At 51.8% G+C, this 19,702-nt stretch overlaps 1 protein-coding gene across 1 annotated transcript in view; it reads right to left on the bottom strand.

Annotated features, from left to right (window-relative positions):
* Nucleotides 1-13,033: 13,033 nt before the first annotated feature.
* The window catches only part of WSCD1 (WSC domain containing 1), a 19,776-nt gene continuing 13,107 nt past the window's right edge, over nt 13,034-19,702 (bottom strand). Inside the window, exons 5-8 of the mRNA XM_009641836.2 lie at nt 17,690-17,855; nt 16,053-16,217; nt 15,026-15,226; nt 13,034-13,386 (exon numbers count right to left, since the gene is read on the bottom strand). Coding sequence (XP_009640131.1) covers nt 13,034-13,386; nt 15,026-15,226; nt 16,053-16,217; nt 17,690-17,855 — 885 coding nt within the window. The remainder of the gene's footprint in view (nt 13,387-15,025; nt 15,227-16,052; nt 16,218-17,689; nt 17,856-19,702) is intronic.

Here is a 19,702-nt window from a genome sequence, read left to right as displayed (position 1 = left end):
GGGGTTCCCCGAGGGGGCGCTGCAGGCGGGGCCGCAGCGGGTGGAGGGTGCGGGCGGTGCAGGGTGCACCCTGACGGCCGCTGCGGTGGCCCCGTGCCCTGGCCCCTGCTTTGGGAGCAGCAGTCGGCCCTCTGCTGCCTGCGGGGACCAGAGCCCCTGGGGGCTGGCGTCCTCGAGGGCAGGGTGAGGGAGCAGCCCCCCCTCCCTGCTACCCCTCAGCATCCATCCTGTGTGGTGCCCTTTGCGGGTGCTCTCCCGGTGGGAACCGAGCCCCCAGGGCACCGCTGGGAACAGGGCAGAAACGGGCTAGAAGGGAGCAGCAACGGCCCCTGCAGTCCCAGGGGGGAGCATCCAGCGTCCACAGAGCAGTCGGGGCTGTGGGTGAAACCTCATTTTGTAGGGGAAGAGTCTGCCCTTACGCTATTGATTGTGAAGTCTTTCTAAGCCCCTGCCAGCCTGGCAAATCCCAGCCGTGCCGTGCCAGGCTGTCTGGTGCGCTTCTCCTGCTTTGCAGAATGCCGGCACCCCTGGTTGCTCCTGGTCTTGTCCTGTAGTATCTTGCTGCTGTGCAGATATTCACGAGCCGGGCAGGGGGGTTGGAGCCAGTGACCCCAGCCCGGCATCCTTTAGAAGCGCAGCATCCTGAGGAAAGTTGTGTCCCTCTTGCCCGTAGACTGGCAGGTCGAGACTCCAGCCCAGGTTCTGCAGTCTTTCAACTTCTACATCAAACTGTTCCTTTGCAGAAGTTGCTGTTAGGGTTCGCTGGGATGTAAGGTGAAAGCCACGTAAAGTTTAAAATTGTCAGATACAGAATGTGGAGAACAAAAAGCCTACAGAAGCCAAAGGGGAGCTAACAACAGGCTTTTAGTTTAAAATCAGACTCAGAGGAAACCAGAGAGACCATTTTTGGTCCCAGGAAGGTCAGGCTGCGCAGTTGCTGCTTTGGTGTTGCCTCTTAATGGCTGTCAGGTTTAGTGCCGTTAATGTCTCGGTGCAGCTCTCCAGCTGGAGACATTTTTCTCTGGAGTATTCTTCAAATGTTTCTCCCAATGCCCCGTTTACCCTTTAACAATCGTCAACTGCGCCCTTTCACGCACCTCAGTGAATTCGGAGTGTACGGCACCTTTGGGTCACCTCTGGACCAGTGGAGTCACCCCTTCGCAGGCTTTCTGGCTTCTTCCCAAAGTCTATTTGCAGACCAAAGGATGCTCAAGCACACGTGCCTGACTCGCAGGGAGTCCAGCCTGATCATCTCCCGCGTTTGGAGTCTGCCCATGGTTACAAGCTGGTTTTATTGATTGCTGGAGACATGCTCATGGCTCTTAAAAACCATTTATGGCTTTTATTAAAAGTGATTTAATTCAGGTGTTGACAGGATGGCTCCTGGCAGCGTTACCCCAAGCCTAAGCACTGCATGGAGAGGGAATAACGGGCACTTCGGTGGTGGAAAGCACATGCAGAAGACAGCAGGGAAGAGATGTGAGCGGAGCGCAGACACGGGGGACTGATGAATTAGCACAGGGGAGAAATGCAAAGCATGTGCCAGTGCCGGAGTGAGACTGCGCTGTCCCTTATCTTTAGGCTTGTCAGATAGCGGTGCAGTTATTTCCAGGCTGACTTCTTAGAAAGGAAACATTGCTCAGTGACAAATAATTCAAAAGCTGCTTTTAATTTGGGAGAAAATGAGGCAATATGAGAAAGCTGTGCTTGGCCTAATTAACTAAATCAATATGTTTTCTTCCCTGAGGCCAGGGCTCTGTTTTGTTTACATTGCTGTTAAAAACAGGCTGAAATGGAAAGTTGTAGTTTGGGTGCAGCCCCGGGTCAGCATGGTCGTGGTGACTTCACTGTGTGTGAGCTCCTACGCCAGCACGGAGCCCTCCCTTCCCTGGCAGACCCCTGCCAAGACCCCCCTCCCCCCGGCTGCCCCCGCCGCCTCGCAGCCCCCTTCCCGGCTGCGCCCCAGCCCCCCCAGTCCTCAGGACCAAGCTCAGTGTAGATCCTCCCGAAAAGGGCCATGCAGCCTCGTCAAAGCACGGTATCGGCAAGAGTTATTCTTGGTGACACCGCACCAAACACTCCACACTCCTGCCTCTAATCAGCCATCGCAGGGAGGGAGCCTGAGCCTTCCTCCCCCACCAGGATTAACCAATTTACTCAGTTAAAGCTGCCTCACCTGGCTCCTGGTGCACCAGCCCATTGGCATGGGGAGGGGGGTCAGGCCAGTGGCCACGGAGCTGGGTGGGTCCTTGCCTCCTGAGCAGGGTGCTGGCCCCTGGCTGCTGCTGGGGTGGAAGGCGATGGTGGTGGGACCAGCAGCGGCTCGGAGCCCCCGGCAGGGGCTCACATCCACGTCTCTGCTGTGCCCTGAGGCTCCGCTTGCCCGGACTGCGACAGAGCGTGGGCGCTTTGGTGAGGGGAACGGAACGCCTCACGAAGTGGGAAACGCCGGCGACCCGTGGGACTGCGGGCTCTTGCGGCTGCGTCGGGTCCTGGATTGGCTCTGTAAGTAAAATGCTCTTGCTTCTTCCGTGCTCCGCTCCGGGAAAGCTCTCGGCCAGAGTGCAGGCTCGGGCAGCATAACAAACCTTTCCCTAACTTTGTCAAAAAACAAGCAGTGCTTAGAAAGTCAGCTGTTACTGGGCCACTGGGTTGGTGGGCCGCTGGTCCTCGCTGTCGGTGTTGACGGGCTCGGTGTCGCTGGCTTTGGGGAAGCAGAGGGGTCACTCGGAGCGGGGTCCCGGCAGCCCCCCCTCTGCCCCTTCCCTGGGAGCTGCTCTGGCGTTCCCGGCTCGTCCTGCCCCCACGTAAGGGCGCAGGCAGCGGCTCTGCTTGGACGTGCCACCGGTGTCGCTTCCACAGAAATGTCCGTGCTTTGCTCGTGTGTTTTGGTGTTTGTCCTGCTAACGGTGTCGTGCTGAAAGAGCATCAAACGTGTTTGGCTAATATTGTATGTTCTCCTTTAAAATGATGAACCAGACAAGAACGAGGCGCCGTGCAGCTGGGGCATTATTTAAATCCATTTGGAAACCTCATGCTAATATTTAAATTGCTTCTCATTTTAATTGAAGTGTTTACTTCAGGGAAGGTGGAAGATAGAGGCGTTGCTTGCAAACCTTCGTGGCGTTGACACAGCCACGGTGGGTGATAAACACCAACTCGCAGAAAAAATAAATATGTAGAAGTGTTTTCTCTGGAGGCTCAGCAATGAGAAAATAGTGAGTTAAAATGTTTTAGTTATGTGTTGGAAAAATTAGCAGGAGCCTGCATTAATTGAAATTCAGTTCTTTATGTATATCCGTTCCTTTCCTTCTGAGATTTGCAGCAATAAGAAAGAGACAGAGCAACAGATTAAGCTGAACGTTGGCAACGACAGAAATAAATTGAGGGTTTAAAGCCTGCGCTGAGACAAATTACTCTTAAAAACCTGCTTGCTCTTTTTTCTTGACTTCTTGTAAGACCAAATGCTCGGTAATGCCACTGACCTGCTGCCTGTAAACCCGGCTCTGGCGGGTACGGAGGGAATGTGAGCTCTGGGGATGTGATCGTGTTGATGCTTTCCTCCGTGCCTGGAGCGTGGGCGCTGCAGCACCCTACCCTGCCGCGGCTCTTCCCAGCGCCTCTCCCCAAATTCCCTCTTTGCCGCGTTGCCTTCTACAAGCCCGGTCCTGGCGGGAGCCAGCAGGCAGAGGCGGGCGCTGGCGCAGCCCGGGCACCCCTCCGGCCGCGCTGCAGGTGCCGTCCTCTCGGCGCCCTCTCCTCGGGCGCCGCTGCCGCTGTGGCATCCGCGTTCAACGCGCTGGAATCGGGAGAAGGGTCTTTGTCCGCTTGGGGTGAAAAGGAAGCCAGTCTTGAGCTCTTTGTGGTGTTTTGGAAACAAAATGGTATTTTACGTGTGGCTGGTGTAGAATAAGCCCAATTGGTATTTTGTGGTGGTGTTCTGTTCATTTCCATCCCCTTCTACCTTGCAGGTGCTTACTTAATTTAAAAGTCTTGGCAATACTAGTAAATTTTGAATCAGCATGAGTAATGCAGAAATTAAAACCTAAGACAGCTTTTTTGAACGTGGGCTTTACCAGAGGCTTTAGCTGCCTCCTGAGCTTTCTGCGTGTTGCTGACACATTGGAAATTATTTATAGAGCGTGTGTGTCCTATTGTTTCTGACTTAAATATGTGCACTGACTGTTTGAAGGCCCGGAGGCAGCCCCGCGGGAAGCAGGAGGGCTGTCCTGTGCTGCTGGTCATACTGGTCGGAGCGGGCGTGTGGCCCCAGCCACGCCGTGTGGCCAAGGACAGTTCTCCAGGGCCGGGACTGGAAGGGTTCACGGTGCGCATGGAGAAGCACGTGGAATTTTTTCTCTTGCCGTGTGTGATATTTTATTTATTTATTTATTGCAGCAAGCTGGTTGAAAAGTGTTTTATTGAATTGAGATAAGATAATCAAAAGCTCATAGCCTTGAGTCCTGGGCACCCGGTAATTTGTAGCTGTGGAATCCAGAAACTGAAGTCCAAGGCGCAGTGGATGCGGTAGCCACAAACGGGAGGCAACTGATCTCTTGATGCTGTCGCTGTTTCCGTGGGTTTCTTTGGCACCAGCTCGGCATAGTCGCAGTTCCTGGCGGGTCAGCGTTTGCACATAGCGAGGTGTTTGCCAATCTCTCGTTAAATCCATGACAAAGCAAGCGGCGAGGTCTGGGTCTGCTGTGGTCTCTGCGCTCGGCTGCCTGGGCGCTGGGGGGGAAGGACCCTGGGGCGAGACCCCCAAGGGGGACCCCGGCCAGGAGCACGGCGGGGACCATGGGTGGCGATGCCGTGCCGTGGGTGCCAGCCCTGCTTTCCGGGGGCTTTTTCACTTGGCTCTGCGGGGCTGGATAACCGAGTACAACACCACCCGGCGGAAGGTGGGCTCAGGCGGCTCATTTTGGGAAGGGCCAGACCACGTCGTACCTTGGCAGAGTGAAAAGCGGCCTGGGATTAACTGGTCACAGCTCCAACCGCTTAGACCCGTGGTTGCACTGGGCCCTCTTTCCTTTGCCAGCATCCAGAACTTGCCTATAGACTCATTTCAAATTAAACAATAAACATCTGCAGTTGTAAGTAAACAGTTGTTAAATTTGCTCAAATATTCAATTTGTTCCATCCCAAGGATTTCCAATCAATATTGCATTCTAGCAGAAAAATAATGTAATAAGCCATTATTAGAATAATGTTGTGTGCATTTGTTGATGCTTGCAACTGACAGCAAATCTTTATCTTAATTAATTCTTAGATTAGTTAAATAAAAGCCATTCTCATTTTTCATTTTGCTCTTTCTTTTTAAGGTTTATTGTGTTCCTCGTACAGACAAAATTGGCAGGATTGACCAGAACTTTATCTTCTGATAACTTTTCTTTCTCAACGCTGTTGATGCAGGCCTATTTTTATTTTTGGAAGTTAGCTGAGTACTAAGAGCGATGTCAGTTTTCATAAAATGCTGTGGAAACAAGTCGTTTTGGAAGTTCCACCCTGTGTGGTTCTGATTAAAGGTATTTTGCATATATGCTAATGCTTTAGCAATTTCCAACTTGGCTATATTGACACTTGGCATATATCTTGCAGGGTGTGATAAAATGAAGCATCTTGGCTTTCCTGACTTGAAAGAAGTGTGCCGATACCGGGTTGTGGTTATCCTGTAAACCGAGAGCCTGCTGGAACGACTCCAGCGAGCGTCGGCGCGTGGTTCGCGTCTCTGTCCTCATTACGGCTGGCCACATGCTTACAGCAATAGCAAACACAGCATCGCTGACAGCCCTTGGTCAAATAACGCAGGACGTACATTGGAAATCATCTTGTCGTGCCTGCCGTACGCGGAGAGCAGATAGGGGTTGTGTGAGCGTTTGTAATACGCCTCTGTGTTTAAAAAAGCTCGGAACTTAATTGTGACGCTGATGTAGATATGAGCAGATTTTCTTCCTGTCCCAGAAGAAATCTGAGATTTCAACTTGTTTACCCTCTTCATTTTCTCATATCGCTGCCACTTTAAGTGAGAGCTGAAAGGACAGAGTGTGTGCGTGACTGTGGTTAGTCGGAGGAAGAGAACGGCCGGGAAGGAGGTTGCTGCGCCTTCAGTCGCTTAAACAACAGCCAACCGTAAACTGAAATTGTAAAGCTGATGTACTTTGAACCACAGCACATATTTTTCCATGAATGCTGCTTTGGCAGTTGCAGTTTTTTTCCCAAGTCTATTTTCTTAATTCGGGACACTTTGAACATGGCCTTTTTCCATCAGCAGTTTTTGACGGAGCAGGCGGGGGCTGCGGGATGTGCTTGTCGGCATCCGATGCGGGGCGCCTTGCCCCTCCCCGGGGCGCCTGAGTGGCCTGGATTGGAGAACGGAGGAGTCCGTGGCATTTATTGATCTTCCTTAGCAACGTAATTAACTGAGAGGTGCTTGGTACTAGTTATGGGCATCAATGCAAAACTGGAAGGCCGACTAACCAAAGCGCTAGATAATAACCCAGAGCCCCAGGGAATATCCTGTGCTATCGAGCCGCCGGGCTGGAGAGCCTAACAGGATTTCTGTCCCTGGCAATTAGGATTAATCCTGTTCGCGGCTGGTAAAGGGTTGTCAAAGGCAGAAGTTCTTGTGTCTCTCCTTTCTGAATGAACGTCAGGAGAAATGAACGCATGCTTAAAGCTGAGGCCCTCTCCATCCTTCCATGAGGAAATCCGCTGGTGACAGCGGTGGGTGGAACGGTAGCTTTGCCGCTGCCCAAAGAGCACGGAATTCACAGAGGTATTTTGGGTTTAGAATAGTTTTTAGTTGGTATCTCAAGGTATGAAGAGGACTGATCTACCCACGTGAGGTTTTTCTTCTTTTGGTTTGTTTGTTACAATCACATTTAAGAATGCAATTTACTTTAGTTTTTATGAAATTTTTATGTCTCCCCTCCCCGTGTAGCTATTTAGCTTTGGGAATTGCTCCATCCACATCCACGCCAGGGTCTTTAGGGACTCTGCAAGGTGTGCAGCCTGTCGCTACCACGTCGTTCCCTTCTCTGTCTCCTGGCCTGCTTGTGTGCAGCAGAAAACGCGGGCTCTCGCGTTCAGCATTTCTATGGGTACCCTCCCTTGCGGACCGCGAGGGCTTTAACAGCCAGCTGCGACCGTCTCTCCGCGTACTTTGCGCGCTTCTGTGCGCGCTGGAGACAGCCGGGGGAGAACCAAGTTGCTGTAGGCAGAATGGGTTAGAAAATGCCCATTACTTTTAGTACTGGAACTTGAAAATTAGTCACGCTTAGTTTTAATGTAATCTCACAGTAAACTCTCCTAGCTGAGGCGATTGCAAGCGTGTACCTTCACAGACCCCCCCAGCCCCGTGCGTGCCGCTGCCGGCGCCCCAAGGCCTTTGCCGGGGGCTCAACGGGAGGCGAGCGGAGCCGAGGGCTGGGTGCATCCACGTAGCCAGGGCGGGCCGTCCTGACCCAGGCACGCTCGAGCCGCGTCCTATGCATGGTTGTAGCAACCAAATACAAAACCTTCGTTTGTCTTCCAGTTGGGACTAAGTTGTCATCATTGTTCCTGGAAACTGAAATAACGCTGCTCCTTGATCCCCCAAGGCTGTTGCTGTGCCAGGAACACCCTCGCAAACGGGCGCTTTGTCAGCCCACGCGCCGAGGCGATGGCAAACTGGCAGCTACGCAGCAATATGCAAAATTAAAATGCTTAATTCTTCCCTCCTCCTTGGAAAACCTCACGCGCGTTTGTCGTCTGCCAGTTTTCCGAGCAGTGTGTAGATGTTCCATACTGAAGAGGAAAGGACGTGCTCGGTTTGGGTCACTCTATTCCCCTGTCTGCTGTTTAATATTAATGATGTAAGTTGCTGTGTCAAAATATTAGATAGTTGTAACCTGTATAGGAAAGGACTTTTATTTTAACCTTTGAAAACTGTATTTACATGTTTTAGTATATATGAATAATGCATGCAGTTAGGCGCTAAGGTTATTTTCAAAGTCAGTCATTTTGGGATCAAGCTATAGAAAACAATAAAAGAGATGAGTGGCTTCTTTTCTCTTGCTCTCCCCCTTTCTTTAATTTCCCAGGATTCAGGAAATGGCATTGAAGTCTTAGGCCATTGGGATTTCTCGCTAAACTTCAAAGCTTAATTTAGTCTCTGCTGGAATGGAGAGAGGCATAAAACAGGCACAGTGGAATCCATTTAAATGAGTGACTGCGGAAGAAATACAGTTTCTAGGAAAACAAATGTTCTGCAGTCTTCTAACAAAAAAATACCCCGATGGAGCGCGGTGGCCGAACGCAGCCGTCCCCTCGTCCCCCGCGGCGGTGGGCGCTCCGTGTGGCGCTGCCCGAGCTGTGCCCTCCCTGGCCGGGGACGTGGAGCGGGGGTCCCTGGCACCCCAGGGCGGCTCCTGGGGACTCGAGGCAGGGACAGACCCCTTAGTCCCTTTGCAAAGGGTGCGGGGCCAACTGCCCGCGCCGTCGCTTGTGCACGTACTTGCATGCATTTGACAATTTTCCAGAACATCATTTTAATAGGGTAAGTCAGCATGGAAGATTTGGTTTATTTTCCAGCATATTTGATGCTTCATGAAGGATGCAGTTTTACTTCAGACTGCTCCTTTATAACCCTACTCGTCAAAGAAATGTTCTTGTCATTAGCAAGGTGTTTCCTTTAAATCATTTCCCTACCTGTATCTTTTATCCATTGTGACATGAATTTTCTTCTATGAAATGAGCTGTATAATTTTGCTAAGGCAGTGGTAAGTGCTTTATTTTAGAAGCATTATAGGCTAATGCAGACTTTCGACATATCTGAAAAAACCAAAGGCTATGATCGTTTGTTCTGCCTCTGCAGTGGTTTTATGATAATTGCTTGTAATCCAGTCAATGCGTTTCTGCGGGAACTGCTCCAGCTACACAGTATTTCTTCCGACCCACCCCACTGATGCAGAGCTGACCTTGAAGGATCTCTCCGCTATGGTCCACAAGAGAAAATTACTCTCCTTTTCAATGGTCGTAAGAGCGTGCAATTGCATAGCATCTCCTGCCTGCAGACCTCGGTGCGCGACGCGTGGCGCGGCTGGAAGGCAGCAGCCGTAACCGGGTGGGCAGGCAGATGTTCGGCACGGCACTGGGGCAGGACCTGACGGAGCTCCAGCCCAGGCTTCCTGAGCCTTGAACCTCAGAAAAACCCCGCCTGGTGTCCCCAGGGTGGGCAGGGGCAGGACCCAAACTGGTGGTTGCGGACCACCCTCCCCTGGGCTGGGAGGGGACGAGCAGGCTCCAAAAAAGGGGAGAGACGCTGCTCTGCCGTAAAGGTGGCGGGAGGAGGAGACAGGCTTGACAGAATGAGATAGCATTAATTAGAATTGATTTCATTTAAAATCTTTGGGCCTATCACACCACCTTAACTATTGCATAAAACACTTCATTTTAATAATGCACTTTAACCGTGTCTCCCTCCGTTTATGGGAGTGCTCGACACCGTTTCATGTGACTCGGAGCAGCCATCCTTCCCTTCGCTGCTCTTGCACGTAGCTTGGTCAAAAATGTGCATCCGTCGATGCCAGCTGTGCCCCATGTGTAGAAGCTATTTGCTTTCTGTTAGGTTTCTTCTGTTTCCTTGGGCACGCAGGCGAGTTGATGTATTTGTCAGAAAAATAGCTTCCTGGTGGCACAGCGTTCGGGTGGTGGGCTGGGTACTGCAACGGGAAAAACTTCTGACCTGAGAACCACTAACTGCAGGTAAATAGGTGCTGTAAGGACCGAGAACAAATGCTGAGAGAGATGTGTTTGCTGGTCTCGGTGTGGAGAAGGCTAAGAAATGCCTTCCTATGAGACACGGTGGTTCAAAGGGCAAGGGCTGATTTACAGTCCATTATAATTTGTACATCTGGAAATTTGTTAGAGTAATTAAATGCTAATATAAAAAGGAGATTCAAAGGGATAGCTTCCTTCGAGATTACTCTCAACTACCCGGGGTCAAAAGTAAATTATAAGTAATGCAGTTGAGGAGTTGGATCCTTCTGGCTGAATAAATGTCACAACTGAGAGAAGCGGTAACTCAGCTTGCTATATTTGAGCATTTCATTATATTCTGGGCCATTGAAAGACACATTAGGTTCCAGAGAGGTGACACGCAAGGTCTCATGCTGATAGTCCATCCTTTAATTATTTTATGGAGGTTAATGTTGCTGTAGAGAGTAGTAGCTTGGTCTTAGCAGTGAATAATAGGTTTTAGTAGGAATGAGTTTAATGGAAAATTAATAAAGCAGTGCAGAATGGCTGAATTGCGTATAGAGGCTGGTGATGACGTTCATGCCTTTTTAGTATGGCTTTAAAGGCTTTATTTTGCACTTGGTTTCCAGGAAGCAAAACCATTTTCTCTCCTATTATGGCCTCTCTTCCTAGTAAAGTTTACCTCCCTCATCCCCTTTTTTTTTTCTTTTCCCCTCTCCCCCTGTGTAGAGGAGTTCGAGTGCACTCGAGGGATAAGTAGATCTCCCGCTGGGGCTGGGGCGCCGGCCCAGTCTCTCCCTACAGAGAGGTTGTCTCCCACCTACACCTTGAAGGTTCCCAGGACGTTGGCTTTGACGCGGGGAGGGCGGGCGCTAGTCCTCTCTTCAGGCCCAGTCTGGCAAAACTTGGTTTTGTGCCCTCAGGGTGCGTGTCTGCAGTGGCATCACACGCGTACAGCAGTCTCGTACCTGGCCTGATTTGTGGGGAACGTGCCCACCTGCATCGCTTCTGCCTGTTGTCCTTGGGGATGTGAGCCACCAGGCTTTTCGGTGCTGGAGCACCCAGGGAGCGGAGCTGGTTGACGCCATGGACCCTGCGCGGGTTGCGGGGTGCTGGGGAGGGTGTCTGCGAGTGTGTGTGTGTGTGTATATATATTTTATCTAGATACATAGATACAGAGAAAGAGGCAGTCCCTGTACCTCATCTATTAAGAATTGGTTTGCCACAATTTTTTTTTTACGTGAGCTGAATTTTCAGCATGCACAGAGCTAATGAATATTCATAACTTTTGCCAGTTCTGATTTCAGCCACCTAGAGTCTTCATTACAGGACATGCATGAAATTAAATAGCCTTCCTGAGAGTTCGCAAACTGCCCTTACTCTCGCCACTTGCAGGTTTGATACGATCAAAATATTTTTTAAATGATGCTATAAAGCCATACGAGGCTAGAAAGGCAATATAATAAAATGTCATTCTCATAATGTTACTGTTTTGTGGTGGGCCCGAATTCTGGTCTGTGGTCTCATGTGCGTGATTCAGTGAGGCGGGGAGCAGCTCCTTTCTGTGCAGCGTTTGCGAGCCTTGCGCAGGCTGGGCTCAAAGCCCGGGGGACGTGACCCACGTCCACCAACGGCCGCTGGTGCCCAGATGGGCCTTCGAAGCATTTACTGCCTGATTTCAGAAAGGATCTGCTCTTTACCAAGTCACCGTAAAGAAGTTGGTAGCCTTGTTCCGTAGCATCCTAATTTATCCCCTTCACGCCTATGTTTATATACTGTGGTGGTTGCTACCCCTGTCGAGCACAGTGGTTTGTTTTTTTTTTTTTTTGAGGCTGTAGAGGGGGCCTGTGGTGCTGGGGAAGGAACTGGGGACTGGAGATGGGGGCATGGGAGCCCTGCGGCAGGACCCGTACCCGCCGGGTGGTCCTGAGCACGGAGATGAGCCACGTGCGGAGCACAAACAGGGAGAGACTCAGGCCAAAGCGTGCTCCATGCCCTGTATTGTTTTTTTTTTTTAAGCACCAATGATACACACGCAGAGGAAGTCCAGCTCCCTTTATATAAACTTCTTGTTTTATTAAAACTAGTATTTTCACTCAAGTTTTTAAGGAATCCTTTATTGCGCGGGCGCCCCCGCGCCGGATGAAACGAACCGCGGGGAACTGCAGTGAGTTAGAAACAAAACGTGCATCGCTGCTGGGGGCGGCTCCGGAGAGCAGCAATAAGTAGCTTAACATTTTTCAGGTTGGGCAGCCTGGGCTTTCCTCCAGGGATGGGAGGGGAGGTGGGATCCTGCCCGTGCTGGGCTCATCCCCTCTGCCCCCCAGGTGGCCTGGGCTCACACCAGCACTGCCCGGCCATGGCCACTTCTAGCACCCCGGGACGTTTGGTCCCGCTGTCTCGCTGCGACTCGCCGGGCACGGGGACGGAGGTGCAGAAGCCTGTGCTGAGCCCTGGCACGGGCGGCAGCCCCTCCTCTCCCACCCCGCTGGGGCCTCCTCCGTGCGCTGGGGACAGGTCTTGGGTCTGTTAGGGACTGGTGACACCCAGGGATTTCCACCTCTGGCCATGCTCAATTTCTGCTTTCTCCTGCGGGTCCCTGGCCGTGCACCTCACCGCGGGGGATGCTGCGGCCACCCACCTCCCTGCGGAGCTCAGGTGGCCCCGGGCCGGGCCGTTCCTGCAGGGGAGCCTGGGGTCTGCCCGGCACCCAGGGCGCCTTCGCCCACCAGTGCTGTTCTCCCCCCGCACCTCTGATGCCGGCGAGGCGGGCAACCTGGCCAGCAAACCCGGGAGGAGGAAGCTGGTGGGCCACACTAAGAAGAAAGCAACTGGTTTTCTTAAATGCTCAGATGAAAATTGTTGATGGGTATTAAGTTGGTGGTTTTTTTTTTCCTTTCCCCCTCCCCCTTTACGTGCATCCATTTCCAACACAGTTGCTGTGAAAGCCCAAGCAGCCCCTGGCAGGTCCGGGGTGGCCGCGGGGCGAGAAGGCAGGATGCCTGCTGCAGAAGCAGGGGTGCTCCGCTGTGAGGTTCTGAGCCACTTGTGCAGGGAACGGCAAAAATAGCTTTTTGCCTTGGTTTATAACCCAATTTCCATCCTTCATTGCTTGCCTTCTGGAGCACTTAGTACCCTGAAGAACACCCAGGAGTGGAGAGAATTTGTACTGCTCAGCAGGCTCCACGAGTGTCTCTGCTTTAACTGCTATAAAGCTCTGTCTTTTTTTTTGCTTTTTTTTTCTTTTTAGAAAGTATTACTTTATGTTTAAACACAGCAGAGCGCTGCCGGGCTATCATCTTGGCACGTACTCTCTGGGCAGCCCCGTGAAGTTTCTTCCCCTCAGGGCTTCGTCCACTGTCAGGATGTATCTGTTGATAAGATCTTTCATTTCCTGGGTGAATGGCTCAAAATCCTTTTGCTTAGCACCAGACCGCTTAAAATTCCCCTCCCTGTTGTTCTCCACGCAGAGCAGCCGGTCCTCTGTCACCGTCACGTTCAGAAATGCCACCATTTCCTTCAGCTTGGGGATGAGGCTCTGCTTCAGGTCCTCGTAGTGGACGACGAGCAGGCGCTTCCCGTACTTCAGCCAGTCTAGGACGTGGGAGGCCCACCAGGAGGCATAGCTGTTCACGAAATCGGGCCACTCTAGAGGACGGGAAAAGGAGACGACGTTAGCCACGCTGCGTTTCAGCAGTTCCCCAAATGCCATCCTGTGCAGCAAGCCTGGAGCTGCTGGCATGGGCCGATGTTGCTGGAAGGGCGCGCGCGGGAGGAGCGCGGCGTGGCCGGCCGCCGGGGTACGGCATGGGGGCGGGTGGTGCTGAACCCCGCTGCCCCCCGGCCGCCTGGTTTGACTGGAAGCCCGTGAAGGGGGCAGAGCAGGGAAGGCAGCGGGTCCGACTCAGTGGTGGCTTAAGCAGGGCTTTGCTATGTGACTTCAGGCAGATTCTTTTGCTTCTGTGGTATTCCTGCCCTTTTACCTCCATTTCAAATATGCCTGTCTCCGTTCTTTAATATATATGTAAACAAATAATATATAATAATAGATTAACTTTTTTATTATGTAAATGCAGCCCCAAGGCATGGATCTTGGCTGGGGCCCAAGGTGTTCCTGACTTCCAAATCTGGCAAATAACATCCTTCTGCGTGCGTGCCAGCCGGCTTCTGGGGGCACTTGGTGAGGAAACAGGATTGATGGGGAAGATGCTTTTGTTCCTGGCACGCAGGAGGGGTTTAGGGTCACCTGCCAGGATCACTGGGGTAAAATTTACCAAATTATTTTCCTGCCTTTGCCTTGGGGGTTAATGACACCTCAATCCCTATTTGCTGTCTGTAATAATTTAATTTTCCAAGGGTCAGGATAGCCCCAACTAACACTTTTGGGCTAGCAAAGAGCCTTTGTGGTTGACATGTTAACAATTTGTAGATTGGAGTGCAGGAGAGCCCTTCCCTCCAGGCTCTTTTCTCTTTTTTAAGGGCTATTTTGTCTGTTTTCTGATGAATAGGGCTTGAGTGACGAAAGGTGATACACAAACTTGGGAAAGAAATGTGCTGTGGCAGAGGCCACAACGCTGTGCTGCCAAGCCGCAGCGCCTAGCCCCTGCGCGAGGAGGAACGCCAGCCCAGACTCTCTGCCGCAGAGTCGGGGCGCAGCAGCGTCCGCGGCGGGGGATCGGCAGTCACGCCGCCCAGCGTGCCAGCCAAGCGCGGGAAGCCTGGCAGGCGTTTTCTGAAGCCTTCTCGTGCGTTCAAGGAACGCTGGCTCGCAGGGCCCCTCATTGCCGTTATCCTTATTTATCTGCAGTGCAGTAGCACCTGTGCAGTGCTGTAAAATTTCCTTCAGGAAATGTCACACTCCACTGAATCCTCCAGATCTTAGGTGAGATTTCTCTCGGTTATTACGTGCTGCAGGGGCAGATTTTCCTCACCTCACGTGGGGTGGGCAATGGGCTGTACAGAGGGGCGTTGTACCTGGACATGTGTTCTCTGCCAAAAGGGATGGTGGCAGCAATGCCGCTGCGTGCCTGTGCCCGCAGCGCCGGTGCGGTGCTACCCTGCTCTCCACGGCGGCGGATGTACGGCGAGGCCACAACCGCTCCCGAGGTGTTGGTCTGAGTGCTTTTGGGACTGATCCCTGCTGCAGTGGGACTCAAGCCCCGCTGAATTTGTTTGGGGTGCTCGCTCGGGTCCCAGTGTGTTACCCCCTTCCCCGCATGCTGGTAAGTTTAGAGCGGTGTCCAAAGCGGCGGTGGCACCCCCGGCCCGCGCTGGGGCGGCACGTTACCTTTGCTCTTCCAGTTGCGGTCGGTGGCGTACCCCAGGTGCCCGGCGTATTTCCTGTTGAACTCCGCCATCAGCGACTTGTACGGGTTCCTTATCAACAGGATCGCCGAGTCGAACATTTCAATCTCCGTCTTGCCGCTTTCGTGTGTTTTCACACAGATGGTCCTTCTACTTCGCCAGTGGTCTTTTTCTCCTTTAAAACCTGTTTTACGAGACAGGATTGTTGGCTTTTTCACTTGATTATATGCCTGTGCCTTTCCACGCTGTAAACCATTCCCTACAGTGGTGTAAAACTGTTGAAGTACCAGTGAATCAAACCCATCACCCAGGACCTCGGACCAGGGCTGAATTTTATGCCGGGCCTGGCACTGACCTAAGCAAGGCTTATTGACTTTATTTGGCTGGGAACCATCTCGTGTGCTCCTCCACGCCTGCCGTAAGGGGGGCCCTGTCCCGTGGCTGGAGCTCCAGCCGCCCAGCGGGACGTGCGCTGGGAGCCGGGCTTTCCTGCGCTGGGAGGACTTTGCCGGCACCTGGCTGCCAGGGGGCTGGTTTTCACAGGGCCAATGCCTGGTGCTTGCTAAATATCGCGCCCCCTCAGGGTACTGTCCTCCCAGAATAATTAGTAATGTTTAAAAATTCAACCCTTGTGTTTTATGTGCTACTGAAGGGTCTTACCCTCAGGGTTTAGTCAATTATTTTTTTTTTTAGTCAACTGATCTTTTGGCCCCGTCGTTTAGATGGGAGCTGCCCTCGTGCGCAGCATCACCAATGCAGGCGATGTGCAAGTTTTGCAAGCGGAGAGCCTGGCCGCGTGGAGGTCGCTGCCCGTCAGGCTCGGCGCGCTGCGGGAGCAGCCCCTGCCGCTGTCTGCACCACGCGAGACCGCTCGTGCCAGGCCTGTGTTTAAATTTTACCAAACGTGCCGACAGTGGCAGCCTTGGAGGCGCAAAGCAGAAGGCTCCAGAGCAAGTAAAGCTTCGTGCCTCGGAAGGGCTCTGCGTGCCCCATCCCTCTGGATACGGTACCTTTGTTGTAGAGGGCTCCATCGAAGTAGTAGCTTCCCGTGTAGTATCCCGTGGCGTGCTCTATCAAATGGCGGGCCCACGTGTTCCCAGCCCCAGGAAAGCTCGACAAAGCAACGAACACTTTGGATTTGGTGGTTAAGAATTTCCGGTCCGTGCAGCGGGTGTCTGTGGGTACAGAAGATATTTCATTGTTAGCACTGTGGCTTTTCAGTAATTCCACTGACAGCTCTTGATTAGAGGGTTTATTGCTTCTTTCTTCTCTCTCTTACGAATATAGGATATCAATTTGAGTCCAGTTGTGAGTCAGCTACTTCCCAAAATTAATTCAGCCATAAGAGGCCAAAGAGATTACCCTCAGAAGAGGTTTTTGCTGGTTTTGTGTTAGACAACGCTTTTTTGATAGAGCTGCGGCAAACCATTGTACTTGCCAGAAAGTTGTGATAAAAGCCCCTTGATGCCTGTTTGTTAATGGCTCGTTGCCTGGCAGGATGGCTCTTCGATGAAAGCCTAAACGTGCCGTTACATCCGTAAATTGCGAGTTTTATACGGTAGGAGAAGCCCCTCCTACTGAAAGGAGCTGGCGTTCAGTTAAACCCCTAGGCTGTCATGGCTCTCCCAAGGGCAGTGATTGAGCCTGCACCGCGTTAACCTCCCATGGGTGCTAGGTGCCTTGTTTCCAGACAGGCTTTGGTTAAATCCTAACCGTGTTTCTCAGGGTGCCAGTAAAAGCAAGGGTAGGATGAGCACCAGTCTTGACCCTCTCTGGCGATTCAACAAGAAGCCAGCAAATAAATTAGAAATGACTCTCTCATTGAAAGCAGCCTCTGGACGCAGCCGTGGCTGGCAAGCGCCAGCGCGGTCCGGAGGAGGCTGGCTGCCGCTGCTGCTGATGCGCACAGGCGCGGGAAGTGCTAGCAATTTCATCAAAGCAAGCGTTCTTGTGTGATCTTTTTGTGTGCTGGTGTCTGCACTCTACCTCTGAACTGGGAGATGAAGGGGGGGAAAAAAGGGTGTTGTGTTTAACAAAAAAAAAAAAAAGCCCAGCACCAATCCAGAAGAGCACTTAATTTGTTTAACTTTAAGCTTGTGAGCAGTTTTGCAGAACTCTGTGCAAATCATTGCATGGGTGAAGTTGCTGGCGCCACCTAAATGGTTTACTGGATTGGAGCCTTACTCTCTGCTTTATTTTCTGGCTTTGAAACATGTATGCAGGTAAATATTTTAGAGGAAGATGGGTAGAGCAGAATTAGAGTCTGCAGAGCGGCCTCAGTGGGGGCGTGTTTAACGAGCAGGGCTGGAACCAGAGATGGGGTCCTTGCCTCTGGGTACTGGGGTGCTGCATGGCTCGGGCTCTGCCTTGTTCTCTCCAGCTGCAAAACAATTCTGTTTTTGCCGTGCAGGGGCAGGCTGTGCTGCGTAATGAGTGAATGGAAAGATGCATATTTAGGAGCGTGACTGGGGGGGGGGAGGGTGCTTTAGGTAAGGGCTGTTTCCTAAATTCCTGCCTGTATTGTGATGCCAACCATTGCGGCTAAGCCTGCGGTAAACCAGATGGCTTCTACCCACTGCAGAAGGGGCGCGGGGGCTCTTCCCGGCAGCGGTGGCTCTGGGCCCGGCGCAGAGGCTGGAGCTCGTACCTTGCACCGGTGTCTGGTAGACCAGGCAGTGCTGTCCCTCGGCGGCGCGGCTGGCGTTGTGCATCCCGCTGCAGAGCAGCCCGTCCGCCCCGTCGTGCAGCGAGAAGCGCCCCGTGGGGTAGCCGCAGTAGCACTCCCGCCCTCGGATGACTGCCAAGGGAAACTCCTATGGACGAGAGAAAATAGATCAGTGCGTAAATGCCACGGCATCAACCGCCTGCGGGGAATGCTGCTGCTGTACAAAGAAAAATAAATCTTCACAAGGCCACTGTCAAGATGAAAGCAGCGTTTGATTTCTCATTGCAAAGCTCATGCTGCTTACGCTACTGCTGTCTTTCATACGGCAATTCCTTAAAAATTGGTTTTCATACCCGAGCCTTGTAAAGCTTGAGAATTCACAATATTCTGGGGTTTTATTATTCATAAACTTAATTTTATAATATTCCTGCAGCACCTAGTATGTAATTCCACCTGCAAAACATTAGCATGGGAAAAGTTGTTTACCCCCAAAATGAGCATTTTGGATTGGATCATCTTGTAAAACTCCCACTTAGATCCCCCCAAACTGAGGAGTCGGCTGTTAGAAGGTTGGCCTTATTCAGCTGGTTTTATCAGAGTTTGTGTGGAGGAAATGTGCCCTTAGACTTAAAGAATTTAAGCGAAGAAGGAAATTTAGACCCACTAACTGCTGCAATCGTGGTTAAAAATAGAAAGAAAAAAGTCAAGCCATGAAAGAAGTGTGCAAAAAATGAACGTGCCCAGAGGGACTGACGCGGCGCTTGAGAGCTAGTGCGTGCATTTTTGGAAAAACTGTTTAGAAATACGATACCAAGTGATCTGTGGTACATCTACTCGGAGGGGCTGCACTGACGGCGGGCGCGGGGCTGCCCCAGAGAAGGCAGAGGGGACCTGCGGTGCCCGAGCGCGGCCGCGGCCGGCGCTGGGAGTTGATGCCTGGGCTCTCTCCAGGCACAGACCCTTCTTGGCTTATCTCACCTTGCTTCTAGATGGGGAAACCTCATGTGAAACCCAAACTGACCGCTGTGAACGGCAGGCAACTCAGCAGGGTGTGAAATGTGCAACTACGAGAAAATCATAGGTAGTGTTCACTGCAAGGAAATAATTCCCAAGGGAAACTTCTGGCTGGAAGAAATTTCCTTTCAGTGGACTTGATGACAAGTAATTCAGGTTTTGGTCTTGCCCAAAACAGGCAACAGGCTGCAAAGCAGCGTTGCTGTGTGGTGGCAGAGCAGTGAGGCTGGGCTAATATTGATGAGAATTAAAAGAAGTTTGGGGCAAACGTGCGCTAATTATTTGCTGAAGACATTAGCAGTTGCTTATGTGCTCACCAGGAAAAGCACACTTACTACTTTGCTGAAACTAAAATTCAGTCTTTCTCCTCTTTACCGGAAGGACTGGGGTTGTCACTCCTTGGGCTTCCAAAGTCCCCCGGCTCGCTCGGCAGCACGGGGGTGCATTGGCATCCAGGGGTGGGCTCATTGCAGCCACAGAGTGGCTGAAGGAAGCTCTGGGGCCATTCAAGCGTGGAGCGTTCAATTCCACCTGTTCCATATCAACAGTTTTTGCCTTTTAGAAGTCTTTTGGAGTCTGGGAGCGTGTGACAGGACTGCTGAGCAGCTTATCTCTCGCTCTTCTCCACGTGTTCGTCCTCCGATAAGGAGTCAATACAACAGGTATGCCATCCGTGCCCAAACAGCCAACATTTGCTTAGTGAATGAGATATGGTGTTGTCAAAAACTATTTACAGATTTGATTCAAGGGCAGAATAGTTCTGTTTCTGCCTGCAAACAGAAATTTTTCTCTTACAATGAAGCAATGTTTCTTAGTTTGAGAAATTAATAAGTGTCCCGGACATCAGCCGCAGCCTGGAAAAAAATGTACCTGGTCCCTCGTGCCAAGCGGCACCTGCAAGCGACTGACTTTTCTGGAAGGCTGGAGGTTTTGTGGAGAGACCTAAGCAGACGCTTCCCCGTACCTCTGCGTCGGCAGAGA

This window comes from Egretta garzetta, unplaced genomic scaffold (assembly GCF_000687185.1).
Source record: "Egretta garzetta isolate BGI_Z169 unplaced genomic scaffold, ASM68718v1 scaffold337, whole genome shotgun sequence".
Taxonomy (NCBI): Eukaryota; Metazoa; Chordata; class Aves; order Pelecaniformes; family Ardeidae; genus Egretta; species Egretta garzetta.
The sequence above is the reverse complement of the archived record's forward strand: the minus strand, read 5'-3'. Positions and strand labels throughout refer to the sequence as shown.